This window comes from Fukomys damarensis, unplaced genomic scaffold, assembly GCF_012274545.1.
Source record: "Fukomys damarensis isolate Sample0158 unplaced genomic scaffold, DMR_v1.0_HiC HiC_scaffold_4, whole genome shotgun sequence".
Lineage (NCBI taxonomy): Eukaryota > Metazoa > Chordata > Mammalia > Rodentia > Bathyergidae > Fukomys > Fukomys damarensis.
The window spans coordinates 5422445-5438626 of record NW_022900916.1 but is presented as its reverse complement, the minus strand read 5'-3'; the positions used below and the strand labels follow the sequence as shown (position 1 = coordinate 5438626).

Sequence of the window (16182 nt, the reverse complement as noted above, 5' to 3'; positions counted from 1 at the left end):
TATGAACAAATCCTCAGTAGCACGGGAACTAGCAGATAGAATCAACAACTGGGATCTCATCTTACTAAAAAGCTTCTGTACTTCAAAAGAAACCATCAGCAGAACTAAGAGACAATCTACAATGTGGGAAAAAATTTTTACCAGCTGTTCCTCAGACAAAGGACTATTATCAAGGATATATAAAGAACTCAAAACAATCAGTCCCCCCAAATATAAAGACCCGATTCAAAAATGGGCATCCGAAATGAACAGACATTTCTCAGACAAAGAAGTTAAAGCAGCAAGAAAATGTTTGAAAAAATGTTCCACATCACTGGTCATTAGAGAGATGCAGATGAAAACAACACTGAGATTCCATCTTTTTTCTTTTTTCATCGCTAGGTAACTCATTCCTTTGTAGTAGTGCTGAATAATATTCGGTTGTCTGGACAGACCACAGTCTATTCATTTGCCCACTGAAAGGCATCTTGGTCGCTTCCAACTTCTGACGGTTTTGAATAAAGCTCCTGTAAAGATCCGTGCATGGCTCTCTGTTGACGCATTTTCTGCTCCTCTGGGTGGGTACCCAAGTGGGAAGTGGCTGGACGCCATGGGACGTGTACATTGATGTTGTAAGAGGCTGCCAAGCTGTTTTTGAAAACGGATGTGCCACTTTGATTCCCCTGGTAGGGAAAGAGGATTGCTGTTCCTCAGGGTCCTCTCCAGCATTTGGTGAGCTCCGTGGTTGGATTCCAGGGCACTCAGAGTATGGAGTAGTGGTCACTGCTGTTTCAAGTTGCATTTCTCTGCCCGTAGGTGTGGGAAGTGTCTTTTCACCTGCTTCCTGGACATTTGTATAATTTTTTTTTGCCAATGTGTCTTTTAAGCTTTTGGCCTATTTTTTATTAGGTTTTTCATTGTTTTAATAGCTCTTTGTTTAGGCCGTTTTAATTTTTCAGTTGATAACACTTTTATGTAGCTTGCTTGATAATTCTTTGATAATATGTCTTTTGCAAATACTTTCTTCCAGTCTTTTCTTTTTGCATTCTTTTGATTGTATCTTCACAGAGCAGGGTTTGCTTTCGGTGGTGTTGTTATTTTAACAAGGTCTATCTTATCAGTTCTTTCATGGATCATACCCTTGGTGCTGTCTAGAAAGTTACCACAAACTGTGGATCATCTAGGTTTTTCTCTTATGCTGCCTGCTAAGGGTTTTGTAGTTTGCATTTTACCTCTAGGTCTGTGGTCCACTTTAAGTTTTCTGAAGGCTGTAAGGCCTGTGTGTAGATTGTTGTTGCACGGTGATGTCCATTCGATCCCACACCGGGTGTTGAGAAGACAGTCTTTTCTGCATTTAACTTCCTCCAGTCCTTTTTTGTCAGCAGGTGACTGTTTACACAGGTCTGCTTCCGGTCGCTGACCTGTTGTCTGCACTTTTACCAATCCCACACTGCCTTGATTGCCGTGGCTTTGTCGTAACCTCAAGGACGGAGTGTTGGCTCTCCAGCTCGGTTCTTTTCCTTCAGCATTAGCACGTTCACATGTTCACGCTGCATCCTGATCCTCTCCATATAAACTTTACCATCAGTTTTGATATCCCCAAAATGACTCGCTGGCTAATTGCATAACTCTTCCTGCGTGTTTGTAAGCTTAATTGGTATGCTGATATGAAACAAGTGTTTCTTGATATTTATCAATTTTTTCTCAAAGGGTGGCCTTAAAATAAACAGCTACACAGTAAATGGCAGAACGCTGTTCCTTCGCTTGCCCTTAGGTAGATGCTCCAGCTCTGTTTTAAAAACCCGCCCCCTTTCGGTCCCCCACAGTCCATCTTGGGGTTTGGCAGAGAGGAGCGCTCTGCTCTGCCGGTGTCTTTGAACTCGGGGCTTTGTGTGGATTAATCCTGTCCCTGCTCTCGCTGTAAACTCATGGTGGTGAAGTCCACTAAAGCGGCTCAGGTTAGAGGTGGCAGGTTAGAGCCGCCGTGGAGGGACTGAGGCTGCCATGCTCCAGTCTGGCTTTGCCCTGTGTGTCTGGTGGCCTCATGGAGTCCCTTGTGATGGTCTCTGTGGAAGCTGACCGTTCTGTCTCAGGCCACATGCGAAATAAAACTGGTGCTGCTAGCACCGCTCCGGTGTCACTTGGCCTCATGTTCCAGAGACTTCTGTGTGCTATCCGTGTGGGCTCTTGTGGTTATTCACTGTGATCCTTCTGCTCTGTTCGAGGCCAGGCCCAGAATGTGCACCTATGGCCTAAGCCAGTCATACGGGTGGACATCTCCGGCCCCCTCCACCCCCTTGGCCAGCACAGGTCCAGCCTAGGCTGGATGTTCCCGTCTCCTGCCGCCCCTCTCATCCACGTGTTAACATTTTACAGGTAATCTTTGTTTTCTCTTTCCGTAGTGGAGTCTTCGGTTGTGCTTACCTCTGGCTAGATTTTCTTCATTGTTTCTGTGCTGAGTTGTGAGTATCCAAGCAGGGGGAACTCAGTCTGAATCTAAACTCGCCCACTTTATCTGGTGGGTAGACTGGGCCCCTTTCTGTATCTCTGGGGGATTCACTCCCCTCCTCTGAGAAGTAGGCAGGAAGTGCGTGCCTCACAGGGGCGGTGCGAGGGTCAGGCATGCGTGCGAAGTGCTGGGCCTAGGCCGGAAGCTCACAACGTGGAGCTGGTGTTGAGCCTCAGAGCTGGTCAGAGCTCGCTGACCACAGCACAGTTGTTTCCTGAGTCTGTGCCGGGAGACACGTTTCCCTCAAGTCAGCGCCGGCGAACCTCTCCAGGAGGTCCTGCTCTTGTAAATGATTGTACCAGCAGCCAGAGGGACTCGTGGGTACCTAGGAGTCCTCTTGTCTAAGGCGAATACACATAGTCCCCCCCAAAACAGAGAGAAGCAGAACCTTGGCACGTGCCAGGGTGTGGCATGTCGCAGGGTGCAGGTTAGCAAACCACATCCCACAGAGGCAGGCTTGCCAGTTCCCTGGACTCCAGGTCCTTGGAGAATAGCACGAATGACCCGGGTGGTCTTTTAAGGATGTTTCTGTATTTAAAAGGAAACCTCTTAATCTGTTAGACGGGCTCTGCCAGACGGGTGGCTCGAGCATAACTGGGCTGTGCCCTGCTGGTGTTGCGTTATGGAGCAAGTGCCGAGGAGGTTTTCATTTTATGTCAGAGTTTGAAAATTGATCGCACAGCTTCCAGCCACTTTCGCTCGAGGCCTTCTGAGATTTTCATTACTTTTCAAAAGTGAAGACTCTTGGTACCCATTTGCAAATCAGAGTTTTCATCTCAAGATATCTGCCAAAGTAGTATCAATAGTGAGTTTTTAATAAAATTATGATAGAGAATCTTTGAAGAAGTCAAAAGTTGTAACTGTTAAGAGAAAAATATCATCTTGAATTGTTATAACACATTAAATCTTCAAAGCAGTGTGAAAAATCTGTCTCGTTAAGCAGAATACTTTGGCAAAACAATGTATCTTCTAATGAAGGCAGGAGATACATTTTGTATTATTTCCCCTTAGTAATAATTCTAATTTTTGGAAAAATATTCTGATGACTATTGAAATAATAGATGTCTTAGGGTATGATGTCTTGCAGAGTCTTCAGCAAAATGCAGGATTTACACCAAGCCAAATCATGTGGCTTTCTAGTTAATTACATCGAATAAGGGATGAGTGAGAGTAAATCTGCCTTTGAAATTTCAAAAGATGTGGTACTCTTTAGAACCCCCACCCTGCTAATGGAATGAACACTTGGGGAGGCAGTGCACCGGCCATCCCAGGAAGACCCATTGGCATTCTTCGTGGTAATGTGCCGAGATTAGAGGTCCACGAAACCAATGCTGTGGGGCCTCGACTTGGTAAATGCCACAGAGTCATTGTTCACTCAGTTCGCACAATTCTGTTGGATGCTGTTCTACCGGTCAGTTACATGAGCACCTGAGAGTGTGGCTGCCCTTTGAAAGCACCACCATATTTATTTGGAGATTAGTTCATGTTGAGGAAGAAATTATATTGTACATCAGCGTCCGCACATTGTTTTGAGAAGCATTTGAGTAGCTAAGTATGCCTTGGCGATTAGAGAGGCATCTGTCGGAAGATGTTGATTTGGAATGGAAGTTTGAGAATGTCAGCTCTCTACCATTTGTGTGCGGATGAGACTTTCCACTCCTTCCCTGTGTTTATAAGAGCAGCGGAGACTTTTTTTAAAGATTTCATGTAGCTTTGGAAGTGCAGTATGACTTTGCAATATAAAGTGTCTGGGAGCTTATTAAAATAAATTTAAATATACATTAATTTACAATGTTGCTGTTCTTTCTGGTTGTGTTTGTTTCTAAAGTGGAACTTCCGCAATCCAAAATACCCTGAATCATAGACAGACAGGAAATTGAGTCCAAAGAGATTTGGGCATCTTTGGCTCAGCCTCTGAGTCAAAATCTGAAATTATGCCTGCAGCTACTAGATCAGGGAATAAGATAGACAGACAGAGTGTCACTAAAAAGGTGCTCACTTGCTCTGTTTATTAACAGTTACTTATGTAGATGCTTATAGTACTTACCATTGGCCAGACAGTAAACTGAGGAATCTACAAATACCAGATTAACTATTTAATATGCTACGAGATAAGCATTTATGTCCCCCCTCAAAGCGAAACTTGGTTGAAACTCTGGCCCTCGATGTGGCGGGAGCACTGGGAAGACAAGTGATTGTTTGGAGCCCTCCAGGCAGCACTGGGGACCTCAGGAGAGGATGATGGGACGAGAGCTTTCCCTACCATGAGAGAACCTGGCCATGGTAGAGACCAGGAAAAGGACGCTCACCAAGAGCCTGACCTTGCTGAGTCTGATCTCAGACTTCCAGCTCTAGAGATTGGCAAATGAGCTCTGTCCGGACTATGGTGATCCTCCAGGGCAACACAAGGTAACCAAAGGTGCGTGTGGCCCAGGTCATCTGTCTGGGCCTTTATCTAAGGTATGAGCTGAAAACCTGCAGCAGCTCACCGAGGAGACGGTGCTATGCTCATTGTATAGATGAGGAGCCAGACACTCATCTCCTCTCACGCCTCCCACACGAGGGTCCACAACTGTACACCATGGTTAACACAGCGGCGGAAAAGGACGGGCCTTCATCCTCATGGTTTGGTTTTGCTGAAGAACTGGGAATTTCGGTTGCATCCTCTTCTTTTCGTGTTTTCGAAGAGAAGGTTTTCCTCTTGGAGCTGCCCCTCAATAGAGATGGGAGCTCTGCCCCAGCAGGGGAAAGCCCTGGGAGATGAGCACTTTGGACAGTTCCTAGAGTCGGAGTGGGGAGATTGACTCACTTGGCTGAGGGCGAGTGATCCTTCTTCCTCTTGGGGTGCACAGGAGCGTTGCTGTGGGTAAGCGGGTCAGGGCCCGGAGGCCTTGTGAGCGGAGGAAAGAAGGGAGGGATGCTGGGGAGGGACACGGGCTTGCAGCACAGATGTGTGCTGAGCACTGGTGAGTCCTCCCGGCCTTGTGTGGTGCGTGTGTGTTTTATCTTTGGTCTCCCCACAAGATGTGTATTAAATGTTTGATTTTTAAAAATGTCCAAACCAATGTCCAAAGCCGCGCGTTTGTTTTAGGCTCTGTAGCCACACGCTCGCGAAGGCTCCATGGGAGACTTTGTTACTCACCCCTCCGGGGATTCTGACACGTACCGGTTTTGTTTCTCTCCCTGGAACTTGGGTTCCTTTCCTTCTTGCAAAACAAATTTCATTCTCTTCTACACAGCCTCCTCCAGCAGCGTTCAGATGTTAGGAGTGGAGCGGTCTAGACTCCAGTACCCTCCGTGTTTGGCCAAAGCTGTGTCCCTGTAGTTCTGTGCTCTGTACTGCTTCACCGTGGCCACCCGTGTTCACCTCTGCACCCTACTGGCCCCTGTGAGCAAGCTTGTGCCCTCAGCAAAGCCTGGGTGTGTTCTGAACAGCAGCAAGTATATACACCTTGCCTGGATGCTGGGATTTGGTGTGCAGTGTGGCCTGTTCATAGCGGCGCTTGGTCACTCTGCTTGGCATTGATCAAACTCTTGCTATCTGTACTCATCTGAAACTCACCTCGGTGGCCACTTGGCTCAGACCAATAGCATGTATTTGAGTATAGGTTTTCACTTAAATGAGTGTAACTTTCACATAATTCATTCTAGCCCATTGTAACTGATTTTTGAGATAGAATGTAGTTTTCCTTCCAACTTCTTTCTCAAATCCTGATCAAAGGATAATGTCTACAGCACATCACCCTCATACTGGTACCCATTCATTCAACAGTTCAGTAAACTAGCTACTGCCTCTCTGGAATGAGCTGGATTCCAGCGTGGTGTTTTTGGATTGGACACAAGAATGTCATGGACATTTTACAAAAGCCCTGTTGAAATTAGGCTCCTCCACTTTTGGGTACAGTCTCTGCCTTTTCTGTCTAATAATCCTATCTAAAGACTCACTTTTTAGGAGCAAACCTATGCTTCGCCTCCTAGTGCTTTCTTTTCCAAATGCTTACTATGTACTTTTTAACGAATTGCCGCCGAAATTGTGAAGCATCGATTACCCCTAACCCCTTGAGTGGGGGCATTTGTGGATCTGTGCCTTTCTTTGACTGGCTTCCTGGCTTCTCATAGCCCATGTTTGAGAAGCACAGCTGAAGGTGTAGTAACAGCTGGTTGACGTTTCAGGGCATCAGGGTACCACTTCCTTCTCCTGGGCCTTTGAAACAGTGACTCAGAGACTCAGCAGAAGGATTCAGAAAGGTTCCTAGAACAGGCTGTGAGAGCAAGCTGGAGATGCTATTGCTTGTCTCCCGAGGGGAGAAAGCTGGAGACTCTGCATGTGAGGATGTATGGAAATAAGCAGCTGGCCTGCACATTCCAGAGACCAAACGAAAGCAAATGGATCTGCGCTGTATTTTTCAGAGATTCAGACTAGGTTTAAATGGAATTTTCTGCTTCTCAGTAATGTTCATCTCTGGAATGGCTTTTTGGAGGAAGTTCTCATTTCTCTCCTCTCTCTAGTCTCTAAAAATAACCTGTATTTTCATCTCTTGTCACATTGGAGTTGTATAGTGCCCCAGAGGCTGCCAGGATTTAGGTGACCTTCATAAGCCCTTGCCTGCTCAGTCTGACTTTTCACCAAACTCACTGCACACCCAGAGCTGCGTCAGTTGCTGTCTTGCTGTCATTTGGAGCGCTGTTCCCAGTCCAGCCAGAATCTGCTAAAGGAAAAGGGACCGCATGGGTCAGAGTGCTGTCCTCGGTGCCAAAACAGAACTCTGCTCTGCATGTTTGTGGGAAACACGTGTGCTCTGTGTAGCACTTGGGCCATGGGATGCGTTCTGTACTTGATAAGTTATTTTTAAAGACGGTCTCTTACTTTCAACTTACCTTCAGGGTTTTGGCAGAACATTTTTTTTCTTTCTGTGGTGAAGTGCGTGACTTGCATTTATTTTTGTTTTTGCCTTCAGACATTTTATTACTGGTTAATTCTTTTGACTAAGTTATTCTGTCACTGTGCAGGTATTTTTCACTGTAATGCTTTTTAAGAATTAGGTGACTGAGAAGCATGTCCTATCACCTGCCCCCAAAACAACAAAAACTGATGGGGAATTATCGTGCCTGAAAACTGCTGATTGAAGGAAGCCGTAAATCACAGATGCAGACAAAACATTAATGTCAGTATTTCCAGAACAGCTGCTATACCCTTTGCACACCTGGATCTCATTTTACCTTACCTTGTACTTCAGTGTGAATCAAACACAGAAATAATAAGTGAACATAACATTTTGACCTCTGGATCTCTGCTACAAAGTGGTGCAGCTGTGAGCACCTCTTTCAGCATGTGTGAAGCCTCCGTTTTAGTGTTGCCTGCATGGTACATACAGTGGTGACAGCGCAGTGCTCGTGGAGATTGACAAGAACAAGTGCAGGTGAATGAGTGTGTGCGTAGCATAGCGCTTGGGACACAGCGCAGCCTTAAAGGTAACTGTGTTTAGGTGCTGACGGGAAGGTATAGCTTGGTTACTATTTACTAGTAATATGCTAAGCAATAGTTTATGAAAAGGAAAATATTTTTGGAATGGTCATGCTTAAGTGGGAAATCAGGTAGAAATATGTAATTATGAGAAAAGAGATCATGCAGTCTTTCAGAAAATAGAGATTAATAATATCTTAACATGATCATTGGGGAAAACAGAACTTTGAAATTGAAAGAAAAGAGAGAAAGAGAGAGGAGAAAGAAGATCAGGAGGTATATACTATTTCTTTATTCTGCTTTGTGCAAAACTAATCCATTGCCTTTATAACCAGTCGTATGGTTAATAGTGGAAGTCAAGTTTCCATTTGCTTGAGAATAAATGTATCTAGGACACTGTTGGAGGAAAGAGGGCTTCTTCAGTTTCATTGTAAATATTTACATGTTGATATTAATATTCTAGGTTGACTTTAGGATTACTTATATTAAGGTGTGATTCTAACTTGTTTCAACTGATGTGGTTTTTTTAGTCCCTTCAAAGTACAGGAGCATATTTTATGTAAGTTGGGGGTGAAGTCAGAAATGAATCTTCTTCTTTTCACAATGCTATAAAATTACATGCATACCGTGCTTCTACACAGCTTTGCTCCAGGCAGGCTCCACGGGCTGTTTACTCCCTTTTAGTCTTCACGTTTACAGGTTGATGAGGTCCATGGGGTCTCTTTGACTGGGCGTATTTATTTGTCATCGTTAGAGTGCATCTCCTGGGGTGAACTGTTGTCCCAGAGCTGGTGAGGTGGCCGGCAGGCTTGTAGATAATAACCAGTGAGTACAGGAGGTTAACGGGGCTGTTTGCTGGTAATGTTTCAGAACCTGAAGTCTCCGGGAACCATTGTTGGTTTCATGGACTTCTCAGGGCTGGAAGGAAACTTGCAGTTCAGCCTGCTGCAGCCTCACCCTGGCTGCTGGGCATTCAGCTGTAGAGAGCTGCATGCTCGTTGAGGGAGAAAGACGCTTTTCCTCAAAGGCGCTCTGAGCCAGACGGGAGGGACAGCATCTCTTAGGTATGGCAGGATGTGCGTGAAGATCACTTTACTCTTCTGTGCTTATGTGGTTCCTGCTGTGAATGCAAAGATGGAGGCAGATGTGGGGCAGAGGGAAGGGGGTCTGTATTTAGGACAACTGGCCCTTATTGGATTCAGTGTTCCCTTTTGAAACAAACAATTTGAATATCCCCTATAAGATTTTGAAACAAAATTTATAATAAACAACCTCTCTTTATTATATACTAAAAAATAAGCAGCATGGTATGCCCTGACTACAAAGTGTTAGGACAATGAAAGGAAGTTATTTACAATATTTTTCACTACATAATGCTCTTTCGCCATAGTTTCTTCATTATAAAAGTTGACACTCATTTTTCTACAGAGAATCGTTTGTAGTTTGCTACACACACAACCCGCAGTAGCTGTGCTGTTAAGAATAAGATCTGCAGAAGTGATGCCCAGCTTTTCTATTTATACAGTAGTTGCCTTCCTGGGGAAACTCAGTGTGTATTAAAACCCTGCCAGAAGTCTTTTTGTACATGGAGAAAATGGAGTTAGATTGCTAAAACATTTTCTTTTTACCAATGAAATATTCAGAGGGTCATTAGAAAATGGTGCAGGACACAGGACAGTACTTTGCGGACAGGATTGTAAGTATTGCGGTACTGTATCCACCTGCACCACTGACTGGATTTCTATTGCTCTGCCTGCACTACTGAGTCCGTTAGAGCTTTGACTGGTAGCATGAAGCTTTCAGAGCTGCTCACACCAGAACGTCATTGTGAACCTGTGCCTCAGGAAGGTGCCCTGGAAATCTCCAGGATTGTATTTTAACTATTTTTCAGGGTATAATTCAGTGGAACTCGCTAGTCACATTGGGCACAGTAGGCAACACCCACTATTTAAACGAAGAGAGGTTTAATTGGGCTCATGGCTCCAGGGGATTCAGTTCCTGGTCAGTGGGCACCAAGGAGGGAGCCCTGTGGTAGAAGGCCCCTGTGGAGCAAGGCTGCTTAGTTCGTAGTGGTTGGCAAGCAGAGAAGTGTCAGAGAAGAAGAGGCAAAGGTCCCCAGGTCACACCTCCGTGGTGCAGCCAGACACACTGAGTAGTATGTGAACCCAGGCAAGCTGCCTTGTCAGATACACGGTCCCAAACTGAAGCGCTGCCTGTGGCACAGTAGCTCCGCATTGCCCTTTCCTCCCAGCTCCTTGACAGCCGCAGTTCGCCTCTGTGCTTCTATGGATTTGCCTCTTCTCTGTGATTCCCATAACACAGATATTTGTGCTCCCTTCACTTGGCACAGTGTCCTCAGGGTTTGTAGTTTCCTTTTGAAGCTGAACGACAGACTCCACCTCACTGGTAGCATAGATGGAATGTATGGAACGTGTGTACATTATATAAACATTTGTCAGTGCAGTCCTCTGTCACGGAAGAGTTGGGTTATTTTCACATTTCAGCTATTATGAGTAAAGTTGCAGTGAATATATCTCTTTCAGACCCTGGTTTCCATTCCTTTGGGTTTATATCCAGAAGTAAACTCGCTGGATCATATAGTAATTCTATTTTTAAGAAGTTTTTTAGAAAAACATCGCATTTTTAAATTTTAGATTGCCATACTGTTTTCCATTGCATCTGTACCATTTCACATCCCTGCCCACAGTGTTCAAGATTTCCTTTTCCGTCACATCCTTGCTTGCCAACATGTTTTTTTCTGATAGCACCCAGTCCTGATAGGTGTGAGGTGGGACTTCATGGTGCTTCGGTTTGCTTTTCCCTGCAGCGTAATGACGTCGAGTATCTTTCTCCTGTGCTTACTGACCCTTCCTGTATCTTTGCTTCAATGTCCGTCAGTCCTTTGTCCATCTTTGAAATTGACCTCCTTGTCTTTCCGTTGTTGAGCTGTATGTATTTATGTACATATTTCTATATGTATTTGTACCTTAATTGCTCTATGTAAGACTTACATATATTTTGTTTTCTTTTCAATGTCTTTGATGAACAAGTTTTAAATTTTGATGTCTAATTTACTGTTTTTTTCCTTCATTGCTTGTGCTTTTTTGGTATCATATCCAAGAAATTGTTGGTAAACCCAAGCTCATTTAAGCTTTCCCTTAAGAGTTTTTTTAAAATGTACCTATTATTTATAGGTCTGTGGTCTGTGTAATTAATTTTTGTATATATTGTAAGGAAAGGGTCTGATTTTATTCTTTTGTATGTGGATAACTGACTTACTGGGATTTTAATTTTTCAGTCCAAAAATACAAATAAATAAGAGAAAAATAAAAGGTGGGTAATAGGAAAGAGAGGCATTGTTTTTTGTTTTTTCAGAGGGAAAGGGAGCCATGAGATAGAGAGAGAGTAGGGGAAAGGGAGGAGAAGAGAATCAAGATGTGTTACCCGTGTGTGACAGCTCCCATGAGGAGTGAAAGTGTTAGGCACCACAGGTGTGTACAGAGGAAAAATGAAACTGAAGACAACAATATTGTCATGTATTCACTTAGCTCTCTTCCTCCTTCAAGATTTTGAATCCCCTTTTCATGTGTAACTTTTCTCTACCTCATTGTAAGATTATCACATATGTTTTCTAATTTGTGTTATATATTCAATTTTATTCTTAATCATTTACATATTTATATATTTTTAAATTTCATCAGTTATTTCAGGTTTTTCCTTTTTCAGTATTTCTTATTTTTAAACTATCATGTCTTGGTGCTTAACTTTCTTCACCGGCCTGCTAAGTATATTACTGACTTTGAGTGCTATTACAAAGCACTCAATAAACTATAAGATACATGATTACTATAAAAAGGTAAGACATGGTTCCATATACCTGTAATCCCAATGCTAGGGAGCCTGAGGCAGGAGGATGGTGAGTTCAAATCCAGTGAAGGCTACTTAGCAAGTTGGAGGCCGACCTGAGCGACATAGCAAGAGCCTGCCTCAAAGAACCAAAGCAAACAAAATCAAAACTGTGTAGTGAGAAACTCTACACAGTAGAAAGGGAGGTAGGATGATGGCTCCTTGTAGAAAAGGTTTGGTCTTTCTGAGCAAAGAATGAAGTGTTAGCCAGTGCTTCTGCATGATTTCATGGTAAAGACAACAGTGGACTGATGGTACAGTATATATATATATGATTACTCTAAACTGTGTGATACAGGATCAGCATAAACTATGTGTGATAAAGGATCAGTATAAACTATGCATGATGTAGGATTATGAAAAAAAGAATCTACTGGAAAAAAACATACGTGAATTAGAAAATGTACAATACTTGTAAATCCAAGCCTCAGGGGCTAACAACTTGTATACAGACTTTCAGAAACTAATTGATTATATATATATATATATATTTAATCCATTAATATACTTTCATAGCGTACTTTTTTTCATGTCATGCATCCCATATGTTTTTCTGTGCTTACTCATGTAGAGCCATCACAGGTGTGCTGTCTTTTTGTGTTTCTGGAGTGTATAGCTGAGCTCAAGAAGATTTGGGGTATTTTCAAGGCTTTAGGATCCCTGTGAGGGGCTGGAGAGGGCGCCCTGAAGCCCAGCTCTGCGCCTTGTCCCACAAGTGCCCTGGTCTCTACAGGACAGGCCCTGTCTGTGTCCTTGGCTGTCAGCTCTTGCCCTTTCTTTGCTGTTACTTCTACTTGCCCTGTCCTTATTCTCTATGGGTGTGTTCGTGTCATCTCACCTATTAGAAGGCTACATGCTGTATTCTCGTTATTCTATTCCTCTTGCCTTTATTGTTTTGCCTTTTTTCACCATTTAGCTTGTCAGAATAATAAGTACTCATGATTTATTGGATTAAAACCCTTGAGCCAGAAGCATGAGCCACAGGAGGGTCCTGTAGGGTGAATCCCTGTCCTCCGTGAGGCTGTGGCCGCAGCTGTGGCCTGGCTTCCATCCTCCTGCCCCATAGTAGCCCCCTGGCTCTCCTTTGTGAAGTTCTGTCATTATTGTTAAATGGCCCAAAACCTTTGAACTTTAGTGAGTACGGCAGACCTACAGGCTAAAGTTTCCTCCTGAAAACTATTTTATTAGTATCATATGCATAAGTAATAGAGATGTGTCCTTCTCTCACATCAGACACTACCCATCTGCTGAATACAACATCTTTGGACACCTATTGTGAATGAAATTACTATTTCTAGGCCAGACATGGTGCCACATGCCTGTGATCTCAGCACTAAGAGGTTGAGGCAGAAGGAGGGTGAATTTGAGGCCAGCCTGAACTCCGTAGCAGGAGTTTACCTCAAAAAGCCAAACTAAGCCAAAACAAAGTAATCACTGGTCTTTCAGCAAACTATGTAGTACAAGTGCCACACAACAGAAAGGGAGGTAAAATAATAGCTCTGTGTAGGAAAAGCTTGGTCCTACTTAGCAAGGAACCAAATGTAGCCAATGTTTCAGTATGATTTCATGGGAAAGACAATGGAATAACGATACAGCATATTAAATGTTCTTCTTAGATTATCTTGGTAATTATTGATTACTAAATTTTTATTAACTTTTGAAGATATCTTCATTGCTTCCAGAAGAAACCCTGTGCCCTCCCCTCCAGTCACCCTTATTTTCCCCCAAACCCCCTTTATCCCTGAGGAGACACTACTCTCCTTTTGTCTCTGTAGACTTGACATTTTGGATAGTTCACGAGGAGAATCATGTACCATGATGTATAGCATTTGTATTTGGATCTCTTTGCTTGGCATAATGTGGGTAAGTTCCTCGGTATTGTAGCATGAATCAGCTAGTACTTTTTACGAACAGATGATGCATTATAAATAAAGAGCAAAATAAAAGACAGACAACAGGAAGTAGGGAGGTAGATCTTTCTCAATGGGAAGGGGATCAGAGATGGAGGGAGCGTGGAGAGAGGGGAGGGAGAGGAGCTGAAAAGGAATTAAATCGTGCTCTATCCATGCAGCAGTTCCACATGAGGAAGGCAAACATTATGCACTGCAAACGTGTTAATGAAAAACATCTGACAACTTTTACAAAACTGCATTATACGGACAGGCCATATTTTGTTTATCTTTTCATGAATGAGTAGACATTTTTATTGTTTCTGTCTGTAGGTTTTTATGAATAATATTCCTGTGAACATTCGTGGGCAACTTTTGGATGGGTTCTGTTTCATTTTTCCTGGGTGTATGTGGAGAATTACAAGGGTTGAATCAATGGTAACTGTATGACTTTTCAAAGAACTCTAGGAGTTTTCCAGTAACTCCTATTTCACATTCCCGAGAGCAATGTTCCAGGCTCCCAGGCCCTCCATGGCCTCCCCAACTCTTGTCCCTGTCTAGCTTTTGAGTCTCGCCATCCTAGTCGGTGTGATGTAGAATCCTTATTGTGGTTTTGGATTGCAGTTCACTGATGTTCAGCATCTTCTCAGATTGCTCGCTGCTTAAACTTGCTGTATCCTAGGGGAAGTGCTCACCTGCCATTTAGATCTATTAATGAGGCTGGACCAGTGGACGTGTCTATCTTATTTCGTTGGTTCTGAGCTATACAATCTTCACATGTAACAGCCCTGTAACTGTATCCCACAGTAAATGCCTGACACCTTTTGTAAAGACATTTTGAAAAAGAAAACACATACGACAGTTGAAAAGCTTATTGCTTCTGTTTCTGTAGTCCCAGAGCAGCTGGTAGAACTGGAAACTAAAGAGCTCTTAAATTAAGACCAAGTAAATTCTAGATTCTAAATCATTTACGGTGTGGAGTCTTTCTACCTACATCAACCTTTTTCTGATCACTGCCCAAAATTGCCAACCTATTATCATGTTTGAGCCAGCCTTCAATGATTTGATGGAATAGTTATCCTTATGGTAAAAAATAAATCCCGTTTTCCTATGGAGAAATAATTCATTAATTCTGTGTTAAGAATGTTGCTTGTATTCTCTGTGAATGTTGGATCTCTATATTTGTGCTGCGAAGGGGTTGGGGCCTTTGTTAATGCCAGGCTGTCGGTGTCATCATGAGGCCCGCTGTGGTTGGGTGCAGAAGGGTGGCAAGAGAAGCAGTCAGGGCCTGGCTTTTATTGCTGGTTCTTGGACTTTGACCCACTGCAGGACTGCGATGGTCAAGCCATTTGCACTCTCATCATAGTAGCCTTTATCAGTGTTTACACAGAGCTCACATTTGAGCACAGCTGCATGGAAGAGACAGACCATGTTAATAATTTCCAGGAGTGTAATCTAGGAGTGCTTGGCCCCATCTCTTTCTAATTGAGATACTGATAGAAAATGACATCCAGCAGAATTGGATGTGTTCTTCCCACAGTAGATTACTGGATGGTAAGCTACCATCCTATTGACATGATATAATTTTATAGATTCCGGCATCAATTTATTAAATGACGATTCCTCTTCCAGAGCCAAATGTGCTTCTGTGTAACTGCAGTTATTGATCTGAGTTTGAGTCCTTTGAATGTCACGTGGCACAACTTCTCCTTCCCCATCAGGGCTCTTCCCCCATTCACTGGACATCTTATTCCCCAGTCTTCTTCGTTTTTCATCTAAACGTTCCTCCTCCCCTTCCCTGCTAAGGAAATGGTTTGTAGTTTCCTACGCCTTCTCCTGCATCTAATTTTATTTATCCATGTCCTTCCTAGAAGAATGCTTCAGGTGTGGTATGTTAGAGGAGGAGCAAAAAGGTTACTAGGGCAGTGGTTCCTGAACTTGGGTTCTGTATGTACCTGCAGGACTCATTTGCATCAACATGTCTCTAGTCTTGTCTGTTCCTTCTGTTGTCTCTCTTTGATTTTGTATAGCCCTACACTGAGTTACTGGGCACCTTAACCATTGTCGGTCTCTGAATAGCACTTGTCAGTATTTTAGGAGTCCATCCACATATCTGAGTCAGTTCCTTTCGTCACCACACACTCTGATGTGTTTGGGGCAGCTGTTCCCCTCCCACCCCAGGGAACCGGGAACCACAGCTCCTCTTACTGCTAATTCTTCCTCGAGTGTCCAGCTTTGGGCCTGCCGTATGGTTGGTGCCTAATCCAATGTTTTGGATGAAGAACTATGTAGATATTGTGATTGTTCCTTCCTGTGACTGTCCTGTGGTCTTGATGCACTTTAGAGAATTGAGGAATCTGCACCTTACTAGACTTTGGCTTCATTGTCTAAGGCAGTCCTTAAACAATGTGCCAAAGTCCTAGTTTTGTGGCCAG

The 16182-nt window shown here is 43.5% G+C and overlaps 1 protein-coding gene across 1 annotated transcript in view; it reads left to right on the top strand.

Annotated features, from left to right (window-relative positions):
- Positions 1 to 4871: 4871 nt before the first annotated feature.
- Gnai1 (G protein subunit alpha i1) overlaps positions 4872 to 16182 on the top strand; it is a 51735-nt gene continuing 40424 nt past the window's right edge. The window contains exons 1-2 of the mRNA XM_033755890.1: positions 4872 to 4897; positions 4949 to 5113. Coding sequence (XP_033611781.1) covers positions 4872 to 4897; positions 4949 to 5113 — 191 coding nt within the window. The remainder of the gene's footprint in view (positions 4898 to 4948; positions 5114 to 16182) is intronic.